This window comes from Neophocaena asiaeorientalis, unplaced genomic scaffold (genome assembly GCF_003031525.2).
Source record: "Neophocaena asiaeorientalis asiaeorientalis breed wild unplaced genomic scaffold, Neophocaena_asiaeorientalis_V1.1 scaffold59, whole genome shotgun sequence".
NCBI lineage: Eukaryota > Metazoa > Chordata > Mammalia > Artiodactyla > Phocoenidae > Neophocaena > Neophocaena asiaeorientalis.
In genome coordinates this window covers 161,688-180,347 of record NW_020174268.1, presented here as the reverse complement: position 1 = coordinate 180,347, position 18,660 = coordinate 161,688, and the positions used below count along the sequence as shown (strand labels likewise).

The following is an 18,660-nucleotide window of genomic DNA, read 5'->3' as shown; positions in this document are numbered from 1 at the left end:
CCAAAAAAAAAAAAAAAAAAAAAAAAAAAAATTAAGAATGTTTCACTGATTCCACAGTCATAGAAAATGTCATGGTAGAATTTTAAACTACAAATAAATTAATTGCGAACATTAACCTAAACACTCATAAAATGCCAATAAGCCTGTCTGGAACTGTTCCTTCCTGTTCCCCAATCACATCACTGACACCTAACATCACAGAAAATGCATTCAACGTTAGTAGGTTTTGTTGTTGTTGCCTACTGCAGAAGACACTTGTAAAACCAGAAATGCAAACTTAGGTCAAAATTAGCCCAATGTAGGGTAATTAAAAAGTATACATGTATGTGCACGTGCATGTGTGTGTATTTAATTTATCATACCTATTTATTTTGACATTGTGAGACCTGGAGCAGAGGAATCCAGCTATTCTGTGAAACCAACAGACACTGTGAGATAATAAATAGGCGTTGTTTTACGCCACTAATCTGTTAGGAAACAACAGAAAACTAATACAATACCTGAGGCAATTTAGACAACCCAAAAAACAAGACAATTATTAACTCCAGGGATGGGAGCATAGGCCTGTTTAAAAGTAATCATCGTGTAGGTATAACCATGTCTGTAGATCCTTTGACACCACCCTCAAGATGTCTGTGTCCCCTCCTCTGGAAGCTCAGTCAGTCTCAGTGCTTGCTCATAACCACAGAATGACTTCCCCAGCTAAGTCAGTTTCTGCCCTGCTCTCTAGAACACTCCCTGTAGAACCCATTTTAACAGAGTTTGACACTGGGTTTTTGGGTAAAGCACAGCTTTTCCACTTTCCATTTACTAATTATAGATTTTCCATTTACTATTATCCCTTGTCAATACATCATCCTCAGGGACTTCAAGGCAAAGAGTAGTGGCTGTAATGACGCAGAATTCAGCTGTCGCTGGATTCCCCAGCCATAACACCACCGAACTACACCATTAACCTCTGACACGAACTGGCCAAAATAACACCACGAGTAGCAGTCACTGGAACCCAGGAAGGTGGAACATTTAAATATTTAAAGATAGGGAGGATTGTCAATTACTGGTTGAAAACATACCTCTTATTCCATTTTATACCCTGGAAAGTTCTACCGAATTGATTTGCTATAAACCTCTAAGCAACCTGCCTAACAGTTTAGTCTCTCACTTCTTGTCCAACAAACTTCAGAAACGAAGTTTGGTTGAGTGAAACAGTGGAAATTTCTTGAAAATATTTCAACGAAAAAGTCTCCTCATGCTCCAAATGAACTTTCATCTTATTAATTAAAATCAACAAATACTTATGGATAAGGCACTATGAGATAAAAATGTATAACAGTGTCCCTATCCTCAAGGAGGTTATAAGAAACATAAGTACTTAGCCAAACACAAGGCAGAATATAGTAAGTTCTATGAGAAGGTACAAAAGGAGAGACTGCATGCAGTTGGAGGTCCAAGAAAGAGCTGTACGAAGGATTTGAATAACCTCTCCCAAATCTTAAATTTCGGAACCCTCACTCACACTAAACTCTAGATCCTTGTCGGGGAGAACCCCTCATCCACAACCCCACCACGAGTCTCCACGGAGGGGAGAAAACTATTGCTCACTTCCCAGGGAAGACAAGTGGTTAATCTGATAGGTTAATCACCTTACCTGACCTTCACCTGGGAGGAAGGAAGAATAAGCAACATTTTGCCCTCCGGCCTCCAACAACTTATCAGAAGCTCTGTATTTAGTGGTTACTGGATCCTGTTCAGCCATTAATAAAGTCATCCCATATTCCTTATGCTCCATTCTCAAAAACCGAGAACTCAGAGGGGGAAGATGGATCAGTTACTGATCCCTCAAACATCCAACAATCCCTTTTTATCTTTCTGTCCAGTATGCCCTATAAATCATCAATCCTGGGCCAATCTAGTTGTTTTTCTTTACTCCTATCTTTAAGAAAATGCTATAGGCCCAGGAATTAAGAACATTACTTATCTCCAATCTCTGGTGGACACTATCTACTACCTAGTAATCTTCTACTGGTCCCTGTTCAGTTTCGATTCTTATTTTCTATAGAAGCTCCTCCAAACCCTCCTAAAGTCTTATTCATAGCATATGACCTAATCTGCAATTTCACTGAGAAAAGAGTAGTGTTTGGGTTTGAAATATATGAACTTCCTGCCCACACCTACTTCCATAAAACTTCTGTCTCCTGTTCAAGGCTAATCTCTTAACGTGTGCTCTGGGTCCCAGCCCCTGCAGTTTACTCAGCCATCACGTTCCAACAATTATTCCCTTTCTCTCCTGCAGCTTCAGCTTTTGATTCTAACAATTTTTTCCTCTCTTCATATAGACACACTCAAAATTCATTTTAAAAACAAAGCAAAAGATCCTCAACAACAACAAAACCAGAACTGCCTCTTCAGACCTAAACATTCTTGTTGCTACGTGCCTGCTCCTTTTTTTTTTTTCTGGTACGCGGGCCTCACTGTTGTGGCCTCTCCCGTTGCGGAGCACAGGGTCCGGACGCGCAGGCTCAGCGGCCATGGCTCACGGGCTCAGGCGCTCCACGGCACATGGGATCCTCCCGGACCGGGGCATGAACCCATGTCTCCTGTATCGGCAAGTGGACTCTCAACCACTGCGCCACCAGGGAAGCCCTACTCCTTTTAACCACCAAACTTGTAAGACAAGGAGTCCGTGCTGGCTCTCTCTGCCTTTCCACTTAGCATTCGCCATGTAGCCTACTGCATGCCACCCTCCACTGCAACTACTCACATCAGTGTGACCAAATGACCTCCTGATTCACAAATTCAACAGACACTTTTCCTTTCTTCTTTGACTTGACCTCTCTACAGCATTTGATGTTTAACAACTTCCGTCTTGAAACTCCCTTCCACTGGCTTTTTATATATCACTGCCTCCTGATGTTCCTTCTATACTTCAGAATGCTCTCTCTCAGTCTTTATTGGTCAAACCTTACATTTTAACTTTTTCCCAGGATTCTATTCTTGGCTGTCCTCTCTCTTCTCAAACTCAACGGTCCCTGGGGAGGGGGTGGGGGAGGAATATTCACAGCATGAATTATCACACATGCCCATAAATCAATAAGACTAAATCCGAACTCATTTGTTTCTTCTCCATCCCCTACCCTTACCAGTGCTTACCTCCATCATGGCACTGCTCTGTATTTGTTTATCTGTCTGTCCTCCCTGCCCTGGCACGCCTAGGGGATGAACACAAAACACTGCTGTCCATAGTGGAAGCTTCCTAGGGCAGGGGCTAGGAGTGTGGAAGGGGTCAGCGACCTAGCAAGAACAATGCACCTGAGAGGACCTAAGGAAAATGTAGCTCTAAAAGTATCCCAGGGACCTCCCTAGTGGCACAGTGGATAAGACTCCACGCTCCCAAAGCAGGGGGCCTGGGTTCGATCCCTGGTCAGGGAACTAGATCCCACATGCATGCTGCAACTAAGGAGCCCACGTGCTGCAACTAAGGAGCTGGCGAGCCACAACTAAGGAGCCCAGGAGCTGCAACTAAGGAGCCCACCTGCTGCAAGGAAGACCTGGTGCAACCAAATAAATAAATAAATAAATATTTTTTTAAGAAAAAGAATCCCAGATGAACTTCACTGAACTACACCATGAATATCTTGAGGGAAGGGATATATATATATATATATATATATATATATATATATATATATATATATATATATATATATATATATATATATGTATATTTTATTTCTCTGTATCTCTTGTGTTTATTAGCACAAGTGCCTAGCAATGGTGGATCCTCAATTCATATTTAATTCATATTTTTGTAATCAAAGAAGTAGAAAAAGTATGGGATATCTGAGATAAGCTTTGAAGAATTGGTAGAATTTCAATAGCTGTTGATGGAGGAGGGATCATTTAAGTCAGAGGGAATGGAAAAAGCATTAGGTTCAGACAGAACTGCTGGACTGGTGGGATGTATAAGGACAAATAATTATCAGTATGCTAGAATGCTGAGGAAGGATTTTACAGGACTTTACGGTGGAGTTACAGATGCAACCTGACAGGCGGTGGCGAGCCAGTGAGGTCTTTTAAGCAATGTGATTTGCAATTGGAAAAAAATTAACTGGAACAGAGGACACTTCTTTAAATAGCTGCCAAATGAATTACCTAAGTGAGAAGAAACAAAGGCCTGAACTACAGCAACTAGAGTAACTGTAGATTGAAAGGAGAAAATATTACTTTTAAGATTGAAAGTAAAAAACCAAACTTTTTGAATATTTAAGAACAGCGGAATTAGTTGAACATTAAAGGGAGGTGAAAATTTTAAGGCACTAAAATTAGAAGGTCTAAAAAGAAAACTATATAAATACTTTAAAAAAAATACATTTAATACATTGGTTTATTGACCCAAACAATCATGACACGTTGGGTGTTAGCGTCTACGACGTACTTATCAAGTTTACTGTTCTTGGTGAGAACTCCAACACGTGTGACACACAGCCGGCAATTAAAGAGGGCGTTCAGTACAAGCTCACGAAAGATCATTCTATAACTTCTGAGGGGGGAGTTACCAGAGTATAACCATACCGTGAAGCTGTTGTTAGCATTTTTTGTGCTTGCTTCAGCTACACTGGCATCTGAGAGGTCAACTTCATCAAATATCAGAGACTGTTAATGAAAAAGAACACAAACATGTCAAGTGCAAACCTAACAAACTGTAAAGGACTTTAAAGAACTCCCCTGGCATATTGTTTCATTGAAAAATGCTCTGTGCTCTCCAGAAGCATCGTTTATGGGAAACCTACTACTCAGTGTATGACATACACACATACTCACACACTCCCCACAATGAGAAGAACTAGTCCTGGCTCAGATCACGGACAGTTACTGAACTTTTTGAACGTGACCTTCCTCATCTGTAAATGTGTTCAAATGAGATGGTGTATGTGCTCTGCAAATATAAGATAACATTTCTTTTATACTCTTAAAAGAAGTTTTATTTATTTATTTATTTATTTTTTTTTGCAGGCTCCAACATTTTTTTTTTTAAGCTTAGAAGTGATTTTAATCAAAAAAGTTTCAGTGGTAAAATCTCCATAGAACTAAAATCTTTAAAATGGACAATTGAAAAATTAGGAAATTCTAGTAAATAAATGTATCCTTCCCACTCTGAGTGAGTTGGTCCTTGTTCACAGTCATTCAATGTTCTTCCAGTGAGGCAGGTATAACACCACTCCTCTAGGACTGCTAGAAAAAGAGGCTCCCTTATCTAGTAACTTTTACCACCCCCCAAGATCTCCAGGGGGTTATGCAACTCTACTTCAACCCAACCAATCTGACCGTAAGACTTGTTCCCTGACTGCAAGGAATTTATAATCTAGCACGGGAGCTGAAATAGACACAACTTGTTTTAAGTAAGGGAGACTATTAAAAGTGGAAGAGCAGACACTACAAAATGCTATGGAAGGTCACAGCAGAAAACAAATGCTTTCTCTTGTGAATAATGGAATGAAGACAATTTTAGGGGGACCTTAAAGAAAATAGGGAATTTCTTTAAGTGGAGATAGAGGAAAAATCATCCTGGGGATCGAAAACATGGGGCAAGGCTGTAGACTATCGAGTGGTCAGTGTTGTCTGGAGATAAATGTGAGAGGTCAGAATGGAGCCAGATCAGGGATAACCATGAACATAATGACTTTTAAAATAAGATTATTCTATTTTGTTATTCCTTCCACAGCTGCATAAACTAAGAATTATGTTTGTTTATTTTTTTTTACCTCCTGGTGTATAACTCTACTAATTATATCACAAACACGTGTTTTTTAATATAGAAATGATCGATTATCCTACTGGCACAGTAACAATAAATCTTACTATTTTTAAATTGAAGTATAGTTGGACATACAATATTACGTTAGCTTCAAGAGCACGACATAGTAATTTGACAATCAAATACATCATCAAATGATCACCATGGTAAGTCTAGTAACCATTTGTCAGCATACAAAATTATTACAATATTATTAATTATATTCCGTATACTATATATTAAATCCCCGTGACATTTAACCCTCCCCTCTGGCAACCACCCATTTGTTCTCTGTATCTGTAAGTCTGTTTTGGTTTGTTTGTTCATTTGTTTTGTTTTCTAGATTCCACACGTAAGTGAGATTGTACGGTATTTGTCTTTCTCTGTCTGACTTATGTCACTCAGCATAACACCTTCTATGTTCATCCATGTTGTTGCAAATGGCAAGATTTCATTCTTTATGGCTAATATTTCATTATATTCATTAGAATAATTGGTCTGTTCAGATTTTCTGTTTCTTCCTGATTCAGTCCTGGAAGATTGTATGTTTTGAGAAATTTATCCAGTTCTCCCAGGTTGTCCAATTTGTTGGTATATAGATTTCATAGTAACCTCTTGTGATCCTTTGTATTTCTGTGATGTCAGTTGTAACTTCTCTTCCATTTCCGATTTTATTTATTTGGCTCTCTCTCTTTTTTTCTTGATGACTTTGGATAAAGGTTTATCAATTTCATTTATCTTTTCAAAGAACCTGATCTTAGGTTTTTGTGGGGGTTTTTAGTCTCTATTTCATTTAATTCCGCTCGTAACTTTACTATTTCCTTCCTTCTACTAACGCTGGACTTGTTTATTCTTCTTTTTCTCGTTCCTCTAGGTGTAAGGTTAGATTGTTTGAGATTTTTCTTGTTTCCTGAGGTAGGCCTGTATTACTATCAAATTCCCCCTTAGAACTGCCTTTGCTGAGTCCCAAAGATTTTGGAACACTGTGTTTCCATCTTAATTTGTTTGAAGATATTTCTTGATATCCTCTTTGATTTCTTCAGTGACCCATTGGCTGTTACTGAGTTTGTTGCTTAGACTCCATGTGTTTGAGTTTTATTCCAGTTTTTCTTGCGGTTGATTTCTAGTCTCATACTGTTGTGGTCAGAAAAGATGCTTGATGCGATTTCAGTATTTTAAAATTTATTGAGATTTGTAGCCTAATAAAAGATCTGTCCTGGAGTGTTCCATGTGCACTTGAAAAGAATGTATATTCTGCTGTTATGGGGTGGAATGTCCTGTATATATTATTAAGTCCCACCGAGTCTAATGTGTCATTTAAGGCCAGTGTTTCCTTATTGATTTTCTGTCTGAATGATCTAATGATTACATTACATTGATGTAATGAGGTGTTAAAGTCCCCTACTGTTATTGTATTACTGTCAGTTTCTCCTTTATGTCTGTTAATATTTGGTTTACATATTCAGATGCTCCTCTGCTGGGCATATATATATATTTACTAGTGTTATATCTTCTTATTGGACTGATCCCTTTATCATTAGGTAATGCTCTTCTTTGTCTCTTGTTACAGTCTTTGTTTTAACGTCTATTTTGTCTGATATAAGTATTGCTATCTCATATTTCTTTTCATTTCTATTTGCATGGAATATAATTTTCATCTCTTCACTTTCAGTCTGTGTGTGTCTTTAGATCTGAAGTGAGTCTCTTGTAGGCACCATATATATGGGTCTTGTTTTTTGTATCTATTCAGCCACGCTGTGTCTTTTGATTGGTGCATTTAGTCCATTTAGATTTAAAGTAATTATTGATAAGTATGTACTTATTGCCATTTTTGTGAATTCTTTTCTGTTTATCTTTGTTGTTCTTCTCTGTTCCCTTCTTCTCTTGCTCTCTCCCTTTGTGATTTATTTATTTTTTTTTTTGCAGTATGCGGGCCTCTCACTGCTGTGGCCTCTCCCACTGCGGAGCACAGGCTCTGGACGCGCAGGCTCAACAGCCATGGCTCACGGGCCCAGCCACTCCGCGGCATGTGGGATCTTCCTGGACCGGGGCACGAATCCATTTCCCCTGCATCGGCAGGCGGACTCACAACCACTGCACCACCAGGGAAGCCCTCCCGTTGTGATTTGATGATTTTCTTTAGTATTATGTTTATATTCCTTTCTCTCTATTGTTTGTATATCTGTTATCAGTTTTTGGTTTGTGGTTACCATGAGGTCCTTATACAACCACCTCTGTATATAGCAGTCTATTTTATGTTGACAGTTGCTTAAGTTTGAGCATGTTCTAAAAGCACTACATTTTTACTCCATCCACCATTTTATGTTTTTGATGTTATCTTACTTTGTGTATCCCTTAACTAATTATTGTAGATATATATGGTTTTACTAGTTTTGTTTTTTAACCTTCTTACTAGCTATACAGGTGGCTGATCCACTACCTTTACTATATTTTTGCCTTTACTGATGAGATATTGTCTTTCATAGTTTTCATATTTCTAGTTATAATTTTTTCTTTTCTGTTTAAATTTCTTTAACATTTCTTGTAAGACTGGTTTAGTGGTGATGGACTATAAAGTAGACAAGCTATTGCTTGCCTGGGAAACTCTATCTCTCTCTCAACTCTGAATGATGGCCTTGCTGGTTAGAATATTCTTGGTTATAAGTTTTCTCCTTTCAGTACTTTGAATATATTGTGCCACTCCCTTCTGTAAAGTTTTTGCTGAAAAGTCAGCTGACAGCCTTATGGGGACTCCCATGTATGTAACTAGTTGTTTTACTCTTGTTGCTTTTAAGATTTTCTCTTTAGCTTAACATTTTGGCATTTTAATTATAATGTGTCTTGGTGTGGGTCCCTTTGGGTTCACTTTGTTTGGGTCTCTCTGTACTTCCTGGGCCTGTATCCTTCACCAATTTAGGAAAGTTTTCAGCCATATTTCTTCAAATAGGTTTTCTGTCCTTTTCATTCTCTCTTCCCCTTCTGGGACCCTTATAATGTGAATGTTGGAATGTTGGTATACTTGATGTTGCCCAAGAGGTCCCTTAAACTATCCATTTTTTGGTTTTTCTTTTTACTGTTCTGATTGGGTGATTTCCACTACCTTATCTTCTAGACCACTGGTCCTCTCTTCTGCATCATCTAATCTGCTGTTGGTTTCCTCTGGTGTATTTTTCATTTCCATTATTATTTTCGATCTCTTTGTTGAAATTCTCACTCTTCTATACTTCTACTGAGTTCAGTGAGTATCTTTATGACCATTACTTTGAACACCTTATCTGGAAGTTTGCTTATCTCCATTTCATTCAATCTATTTCTGAGGGTTTGTCTAGTTCTTTCATTTGGAACATATTCCTTTGTTTCTTCATTTTGCCTAACTTTCTGTGTTTGTTTCTACATATTGCGTAGATCAGCTACGTCCCTCGGTCTTGAGAGAGTGGCTTTGTGTAGAAGGTATCCTGTGGGGCCCAGTAGCATGGTCTCCCTTGGTTACCAGGGCCAGATGTTCCAGAAGTGTCCCCTTTGTGGGCTGCATGTGTCCTCCTGTTGTGGCTCGGCTGCACCTCCTGAGGGGGTGCTTGTACGCAAGGATGGACCCCAGTGTGGCTGGCTGCAAGGCCCAGCTGCAACTGTTGTGGGTGCTCTGGTGTGTGGGGCTGACCCCTGGGGCAGGAGCCACTTTAGGGGGACACTAGTGTTGGCCAAAGGTGTCCACCAGGTCTAACAGGGCAGGGGGCTGTTTTGGTGGGGCTCCAGTGCCAGCTGAGGGTACCCACCTTAATGTTTATTTTTGAAGGAACAGTAAAATATCCATTTTAAATGGAAGCTCATCATTACAATTTTTTTCTTCCAAAGCTACATCATCCTTATTTCATTCAATTAGTATATAAAAATTATTTAAGCCTTGATTTTATTTCACTGTGATTTTTATTTCTAAATGCTAGCATAATTGAGTGATTGTTTTGTGCCAGGTATTATGTAAGCACTTCATGTATGTAATTTCATTTAAGCTTCCTCTCAACAACATGCTGTCCACAGCCACTCCACTGGAATGTGCTAGAATTGGGATACAAACTCTTGTCTGAAACCAGAGTATGAACTCTTAGCAACTACAGCAATTCTCTCTCTCATTTTCAGGAAAAGATTTATGGGGTAAAAAGTAGCAAGAAAGGGGGGAACCCAAATTTAGAGTTGACTATATATAATAAGGTTACACTTAACTGTTCATTTTACTTGGAAGGAAAAAAGAAAGAAAGAAAACTGCACTAGGACCATCCTATAAGATTGTCCTTAGGGGAAATGGCATGAAACTGACTCAAATAGACCCCCTTGGGATTTGGTCCAAGATGAATCACATTTATATGGAATTTATATCAGAGCAGTAATGATAGTGAGCCCCAGGACAAAAACAGTTTATAGAACCAAAATTTCAATTCCATCTACAGCCTTCGAGGGCTTGCAACTAGTATTCTCTCGAATTACCTTTGAGTCCTTCGCATAATAAAGTGTACGACCTCGAAGTTTGAAATATCGCTTTTTCCATCTTTGGAAAGAACTGGTTTGCTTCAACAGCTGTCCCTCTTTAATACTGGTCTAGGGAGAAGCAGAAACACAACATGATTCAAATGAAATTCAAAACCAAATAAATTTCAAAATTAATGACACACTATCATTAACATTTTGAATATTATTTCTCATGCTTTGCAAATTACACGAGAGAATATTTTATTCTCCCCATTCAACAAGCGAACACATGTGCAAAGTCCCAAAGAGCAAAGGTGAATTCAACATGGTGACTCAAAGCAGTCATAAACACTATGGAAGACACATGCACAAAACTAATACCTTTCAGTACAGCGTGATGAGTACATGTACATATATAAGTACATATATACTTGTATATAGTAAAATGGTGGAAGGGTGGAGGTGCAGTATAATGTAATGGTTAAGAAGGCATGGGCTCTGGAGCCAGAAACCTGTGACCAACTCCTGGTGCCACCACTTAGTAGCTGGATGATCTTAGGCAAGTCAATAAACTTCATGGCTTTATTTATTCATCTATAAAATGGGGATGACAACAGGACATACCTTATAGGGTTGTTGTTGTGAGAAATTAATTTTAAAAACACGTAAAGGTATTGACTGCATAGCACATATTAAGTGCTCATTAAATGTCAGTTACCATCAGCTACATGTTATTGTAACAAACACATACTCAAAGCATGGTGCATGGCAACCCAAAGAAGGAAGCTCTGCCTCAGAGGGAGTCAGTGATGTCCTCCCAGAGGAAAGCCTTAGGTGGGTCTTGAAGGAGTTTATCAGAATGATAAGGAGTGGGAGAAGGGTATTTTATGTGTGTGCAGAAGTAGAAAGGTATAAAACAGCACAGATATTTGGGGAATCTTCACAGAGTTTCTGGTTATAAACACAGGGTAGAGCTTGTAACAGGGAGCAGCAAGAGCTGTGGCTGGAAGAGGTGGGCAGGGGCTCTGGGAATCTGGGCTAGACCCTGTGCTAAGTGCTTTATGTATACAAGTTCATTTTATTGCCACCAACAACATTCTTGGAACCCCTCTGACTTCATCCAGTATCTCTCCTTCACTTGGTCACCTCCATTCACAATGATGCTTTGCTTTTAAGTGGTCGTGCATGCACGTCCCTTAGGACTGGACACTACCTATTCTCTCCTCCTGGACTGCTCTTCCCTCAAATATCCATCTGATCAACTCCTTCACCTCCTTCAAGTCTCTCACCTTCTTTTTTTTTTAAACATCTTTATTGGGGTATAATTGCTTTACAATGGTGTGTTAGTTTCTGCTTTATAACAAAGTGAATCAGCTATACATATACATATGTTCCCATATGTCTTCCTCTTGCATCTCCCTCCCTCCCACTCTCCCCATCCCACCCCTCCAGGCTGTCACAAACTCTCACCTTCTTGACGAGACCCACCTCACTGACCTCCTATTGCACATGCTCTCCATATTTTCCCCCATCCAGATCTTATTTACTTCCCCACACAAATTACTTTCCATCTTCTAATGTATAATGTAATTTACTTATTTATTTATTGTGCTACCCCTATTAGAATATAAGTTCCCTGAATTTATTATATCTAATAAAGTTAAATTTAATGTTTCATTTCAACTGGAAGGGAAAAAAAAGGAAGAAGGAAGGACACTTTATTTATAGCAAACTAAACTTACAGCCTTCCTATGAGACTGTCCTTAGGATATATGTCATGGGATTGACTCAAATAGATCCCCTTGGGATGGGGGTCCAAGATGGATCACATCTATCCTGAATTCACAGAAGAGCAGTAATGCTACAGTGAATCTCCAGGGCAAAAACAGCTTACAGAACCAACATTTTATATCCATCCCGCTGGACTGCACACTGATGTGTCTCAAATACCTAGAACATTATCTGGCACATATGATATGGAGATCCATACGAATGAATAGAAGATGCTGAGATTAAAACCATATCTGTTTGAACTCCAGAGTTTATTTCCAACTTTTACACTATACTGTCTTTCATTATCAACAAGACATAAAATATTGAGAAAAGTTTGTTGTCTCTGATATGGTAGTTAGGTCACACTCATGTTTACTTTCAGTTTCATTAAAAGATTCCCTCTAGAGCCTGCTCTCAGATGGTCCTCCAGGAATTGTGAGAGCATTAAAATTTAATGATAACAAAATACTTTTGAAACTTCAGTACCAAAGAGCCCGACTTAGAATCAGACAGACAGACTTCAAGCCAGGCTCCGCTACACGCTAGCAGTATAAATCTGCGTAAGTTACTTCAGCTCTCTGTGCCCAGTTTCCTCCCCTAAAATATGGAAATAATAACGCCAACTTCACAAGCTTGTTGCATCTAATTTAATTATACGATAATGCCTGGAGAGCACTTAGCACACTGTCTGGGTTACAGAAGATATTTAATAAATGGCAGAAGTGTTATTATGATATCGTTATGCTATTAAGTTCACGGAGTATTTGCCAGGCACCAAATTATAAGAGCTTCTTGGAAGAAGTGAATAAGTGTTTGCAGGCCTCTGTGAGAGCAAATAACAGCTGGAGCAGAAGGAGAGTGTCAAGAGATGAGGTTAAGGGAGACAACAGCCAGGCGATGCTGGCCACAGAGGGGAGCTTGCTTTTTATTCAAAATGCAAAAAGCTAGCGAACTGTCTGAAGCGGGACAGTGAGAATGGGGAAATGGGTGAGATCCAGTGGAGGACCAATTAGGAGGCTGCTGCAGGAGTCCCAGGGAGAGACCAGGGAGGACAGAACTAAGGTTGTAGCATCACTGAGACCGACAGAAGTAGAGGAATTTGAGACGTTATTTTGAAGGCAGAATCTACCGGCCTCGCTGATAGACGTGAAGGGCAAGAGAGAGAAAAGAACCAAGGACAAGTGTAAGCATTTGCCTTGGGCAACCAGATGCAAAAGATTGCGAGAGAAAAGCGTATTAATAAGGAAGACTTAAGTGGTGAGCTGCCCTGCTGTAGCATCCAAAGTTACCCAGGGTAGAAAGTTTATCTTCTTAAACTTGATCACAGAGTCTTGAAATGCTATAAAAATATAACTCATCCAGAGAACACATCTTTTGGCAATTCAAATTATAAAAGTGGGTGTTTTAAGATTTTTGTAAAGTTCTGTTGAAGGCAATGAGGAAGAAAAGTTAATGTTTAGTCTACTTATGTTCTATCAGGCTGTTTCTAAAAAGCATAAATAATCTAATATTTCTTCACATGGTTACTAGAGTAATTTTCTAAAATGAAAACCTGATTACATTATGCCACTGCTTAAATCCTTCCTTAGTTCTATCTTTTTTTTTAAATCGATGTATAGTTGATTTACAATGCTGTGTTAGTTTCAGGTATACAGCAAAGTGATTCAGTTATACACACACACACACACACACACACACACACACACACACACACACACACATTCTTTTTCAGGTTCTTTTCCCTGAAAGGTTATTACAAAATATTGAGTATACTTCCCTGTGCTTGTCTGTTTTGTACGCAGAAGTATGTGTATTTTAATTCCACACTCCTAATTTATCCTATCTCCCTCTTTCCCCTTTGGTAACAAACATAAGTTTGTTTTCTAGGTCTGTGGTTCCTTTTCTGTCTTGTAAATGAATTCATTTGTATCTTTTTTTTTTTTTGCCTGCAGCATGAAGTCCAAACTTCTATATGCATCAGAGAAGACCCCTGCATGATGCTGTCCAACCTTCTCGCTTGCCCCTCCTGCCAGAGGCTCCTCCCTCTGCCCTAAATGCCCCCTCCTCAATCGCCTGTCTTGAAAGCACCCATTCATTTCAATTCTGATCTAGTGCCACCGCCTCCGGAAGACTTTCCCACCCCCTAGGAGGAAGTGAACACTCCCACCTTTGTCTCTCGAATGTGTCCTTCTCCTACCTGTATAACAGCACCTATGACAACTGAATGGCATGTTTGTGTTCCCACCAGGCTGTGACCTTCATGGAGCGAAGACCATGTCCTACGTATTTTAATAATATCACCAAATAACACGTTAGCTGACACTTTAAGGCCTCCATAAATGTTAAACCAAACAACTTTTAAAGTGTAAAATGGTATATAACTTTGTCTTTTAAAACGAAGATAGAATTAGGAAAGAAAACAGGAAAGAATGGCTATAAATGATTTTATGGTTTCCAGCATTCAGCAGGTCTGCTTCTTTTCACTGCATATAAAAAACAGCAAATACAATGCAAAAAAGTATATATGGACCCCGAGGTGCACTCCCTGGGTGAGGGTTTGGGGAGAGATAGTCAGAGGAACAGGAAAATGTCTATCTATCCTGGTTTTATGGCTATTGATAATTTAAAGATGCTCCTTACATAGTCACTTTCAAGGCAAATAATTTATCTGTGTTTTACTATATAACTTCATGTCCTTTAAATCTTGCACAAGCATGGATTTATTTGCAGTGTGTGAGGCTGAGGAGAATACATGCATTTACAAACTTCTCTATGTTATAATATACAAACAGTCAATTTTTAATTCTTGAAGAAAGAAAAGAAAGAGAAAAACATCTGAAGCTAGCTTGCTTTCCTCTAGAGATGTGATTAAAAAGACTTAACTAGGAGGCAGTTTTTCACATGAAAGTTAATCCTTAAAATAAACGTCTGTTTATATATGGCAAGTTAAACAAACACTTCTCATAAAAGAAGGAGCATACCAAAAATGATTAATCTGTAACAGCTCCTGCAAATATAATCATATAGGCAAAGCATGGTTCAGAGAAAAATGCTGTGGTTTGAAAAATCTCAAAATAAGGAGCAAACTAAAGGAAGAAACAAGGAATCTTTCTTGAAAATCAAAATATTTATTATATTCACTATTAATGTTCAACTAGAATAACAAATTGAACTTAGTAACAGACATAAGAATTAGCTATGATCCGTTATTATTAACAATCTATGAAAAATAAGCGTTCGATTTTAATTTTGTTCACAATTTCTAGGATAAGGGATTAGCTCTCCCCTCCCTCAAAATAAGGCTTAGAAACATTTGCGTTTAATGGCCGTTTCATCATATAATCTGGTAGAGATTAGTTTAGTACAATCTGACCTTCATGAAAAATCAGTGAAGTTGTATAGCCCCTAACCGTAATCCAATAACCCAGTTTCCAAAATATTAAACACAAAAAGTTAAATGAATTTGGCTTTGAAAAACAAATCGCTTCAATAAAATAAGCTTTAAAAGTTTTAAGATCTCTCTTCTATCTGGCTTTCTGAGACTGTTTGCTGTCCAATGTCTTACAGCTGTGCAATTGCTCGTTTCGCGCCCCTCGCTAAAAGCAAACAAAAGTAACTTCTCTTTTAAATTATACACACATGAGTGCTCTAGGATTTCACCTAACATTTCAGAAACACCTCTGTGTCACAAGTTGAAGTTGTTTTGATGGCATACTACTTCAATGTCCTGAGAAGAGTGCAACTTTACAAACAGCCCTTCAATGAGCCTTTTTGTAAAGCTAAAAATCTTTGAAAACGTCGGTTACTGCCTGATTTATCCGATAAATGTACATTTTCCTATGTTGGCTTTTGGGGGGACATCAAATAGGTGTGGTGAAGAGCCTGATGTGGAGAACTGGAAACGTCAGTGATGACTCATCTTTTACAGATGCCTTCAAAAATTCCAGAAGAATCTCGAGCTTCTCCTAGTCTTGCCCCAACACGACCCCTTAATTTCTCTTCTAGGGAAGGGGAATGGAATTTGTTGTGATGGCAGATGTGGGCTGTTATGGACTGAATGTTCGGGGGCAATCCTAACCCCCAATTTGATGGTACTAGGCGGTAGGGCCTTTGGGAGGAGATTGTGTCAGGAGGGTGGAGCCCACATGAATGGAATTAATGCCCTTATATGTGAGACCCCAGAGCACTCTCCTGCCCCTTCCCCCGTGTGAGAACACAGCTAGAAGATGGCTATCTCTACCAGTACATTGATCTTAGACTTCCCAGACTCCAGAACTGTGAGAAATAAATATTTATTGCTTAAGCCACCCAGTCTTTGGCATTTTTGTTACAGCGGCCTCAACAGACTAGGACATGGGTCAAGAGAATTTTCACCACTCTATACTTTGTATGTAATCACTTCTTCCCTATCTCTTTTAACTCTCTATCTACTCCACCCTCCCAAACAGAGAATTAGTCTTTGTCTTATACCTTTCTTTGCCATATCCATTTTGTTATATAAGGTCCAGGAAAGCTGTCTATGTACAGGGTACCTGTACAGAACCTATAACATCACGTGTCTAGACTTCCTTGAATGGTAAGCATCTTTAGTTTTACAGACTTTAATTTCTAAAGTGGAAATATCCTTACATGCTGTATATCTTTATGTGCTGTTGTGACATGTGAAACAATGGATTTGAAAGGATACATAATTTTTTAAAAGGCTGGTATGACAAGATACCATCATCATTAACATTCGTCCCCGTGCTAAGCATTATTTATTACAGAACAGATCTTATCTTTCAATCCATCCCTTTCCACTCCTCCTGCCTTTGCCTTAGTTCAAGCTCCTCTCACTTCCTTGAACTCAGAAGTGCCCTACATGTCCTCCAGGCAATCCGTTTTTCCCACCACCAGTCCATTGTTCCCACCATGGACAGAATTATCCATAAGAAATATTTTTGATCCCGCCAAACTCTGCTTTAATATGTTCAGTGCTTTCCTATCACCCGCAGTGTAATCCCAGACTTGTGAGCTGGGCACACACTCTTCCTTCCATAAATGACCCACTTTCTGTAACAGCTTCATCTTCAGCATTCCTCCTAAATTCCTCTAACAGGAGAGGAAAAGAGAAGTACCTGCGAATCCCCAAATCCTCCATGCTTCCCTACGTCCAAGCTTTTACACGAGCTCTTCCTTCTACTCATAATAGTCTCCTCTACCTCTTCTTAGAAACCTCCCACCCCATCCTATCATCCTCCAAGGCTCAGGCGGCCACCATATCCTGGGTGCATCCACAGCACTATGCCCACACATAACTTATAGCATGAATCATGTAGAATAGGAATTTAAAAAAATTCATGGCTCTCTGTCTCCTGTATCTTATTGATTTTTCCATCCTATACATATAACCATGGACTTGATACTAAGAAAATACTGACTATATGTTAATAAATTTATTCAATAATTAGGAAACAAAAAGTAAGAAATTAAGAGGATTAAAACATTTTTTTCTGATGAGAACTTGAGGAATTAAGTGGAGAAAAATATTTCAATTTTTCTCTCTCCAGCAAGTCAATACACTGTCAGAAAGCACAAAGGAAATAGACCTGACTCCCCAAAAAAGGCCTGGATTGAGTTCCATTTCTGGCTCCATTTACTAGATTTGTGGCTGCAAATGAGCAATAACATTTATGAGCCTAAGTTTCCCTACCTGTAAGGTGAAGATCACTGTCACCTGCCTTGTATTCTTCAGAGTTGTTAGGACAAAACAAAATGAAGTGTAAATATCTTTCATAGACTCCCAAATGCTGTATAAAGTGTCATTAATAAGCAAGGTACTATTTTAACAGGTCATACTTGTGGGAAAAGGTGTTTTTAGTGGGACTGACACAGTTCAGTAAAGACAGACCATTTCTGAACAAGAGCCCAATGCTTATATTTAGAGAAATTATCCCACAAAGATCAGCTTTAATCACATAAAGTATACAGTTCCAAAATGTATAGTTTTCTGAACATTTACATACGAGAAATCAATCATGGAATTGTATTTAATAATGGAGCAGAGTTTAAAACTGCTATATAGTGTTAGTATTTTACTATTTTAGAACATCAGTCTTATTTACCAGTAAGAATTAGAAAATGATGACAACTGCTGTTGGATAACTCCACCTGGATGCCACTGACTCTTCAAAATTCAATTAGGCTCAAACTGATCTCCCCATCAGAGTAGGGCCAGGCCCACCTTATTCACCACTGTAGCCCCAGCACTTACCATAGTTCCTAGCACAGAGAATAGCTCTTAACTGCATAAAAGAATAAATGAAGTGAAGACTGATATTCAAATAAAGCAGTTGAATGTCTTTAGAGGAAACTTGAACTGTACACTATCTTAAGAGCTTCTAAAGGAGAGCCTGGGCAGGAAATGGACAGCATTCTGAGAACTGCACCCAGAGGTGCTTATTTTGTGGCCATCTCTTTCTCATTTGAAAATGTCCCTGCAGCAAATTTAAGCAAGTAGTTGTTGACTATTCTCTTGGGTTTTTCTTTTTTTCCCAAATTGAAAGCCATTCTGCTTTTATTCACTACCATTCCATCATTGCTAAGGAAGGCCATCGATTGCATCAGCATTAATATTGTATTTGGGTGGTATC

The 18,660-nt window shown here is 38.9% G+C and overlaps 1 protein-coding gene across 2 annotated transcripts in view; it reads right to left on the bottom strand.

The window, feature by feature from the left end:
• Positions 1-18,660, bottom strand: part of DGKH (diacylglycerol kinase eta) — a 164,362-nt gene that overhangs the window by 88,771 nt on the left and 56,931 nt on the right. For both annotated transcript variants that reach the window (XM_024755605.1, XM_024755604.1), the window contains exons 2-3: positions 10,274-10,384; positions 4,573-4,653 (exon numbers count right to left, since the gene is read on the bottom strand). In XM_024755605.1, coding sequence (XP_024611373.1) covers positions 4,573-4,653; positions 10,274-10,384 — 192 coding nt within the window. The remainder of the gene's footprint in view (positions 1-4,572; positions 4,654-10,273; positions 10,385-18,660) is intronic.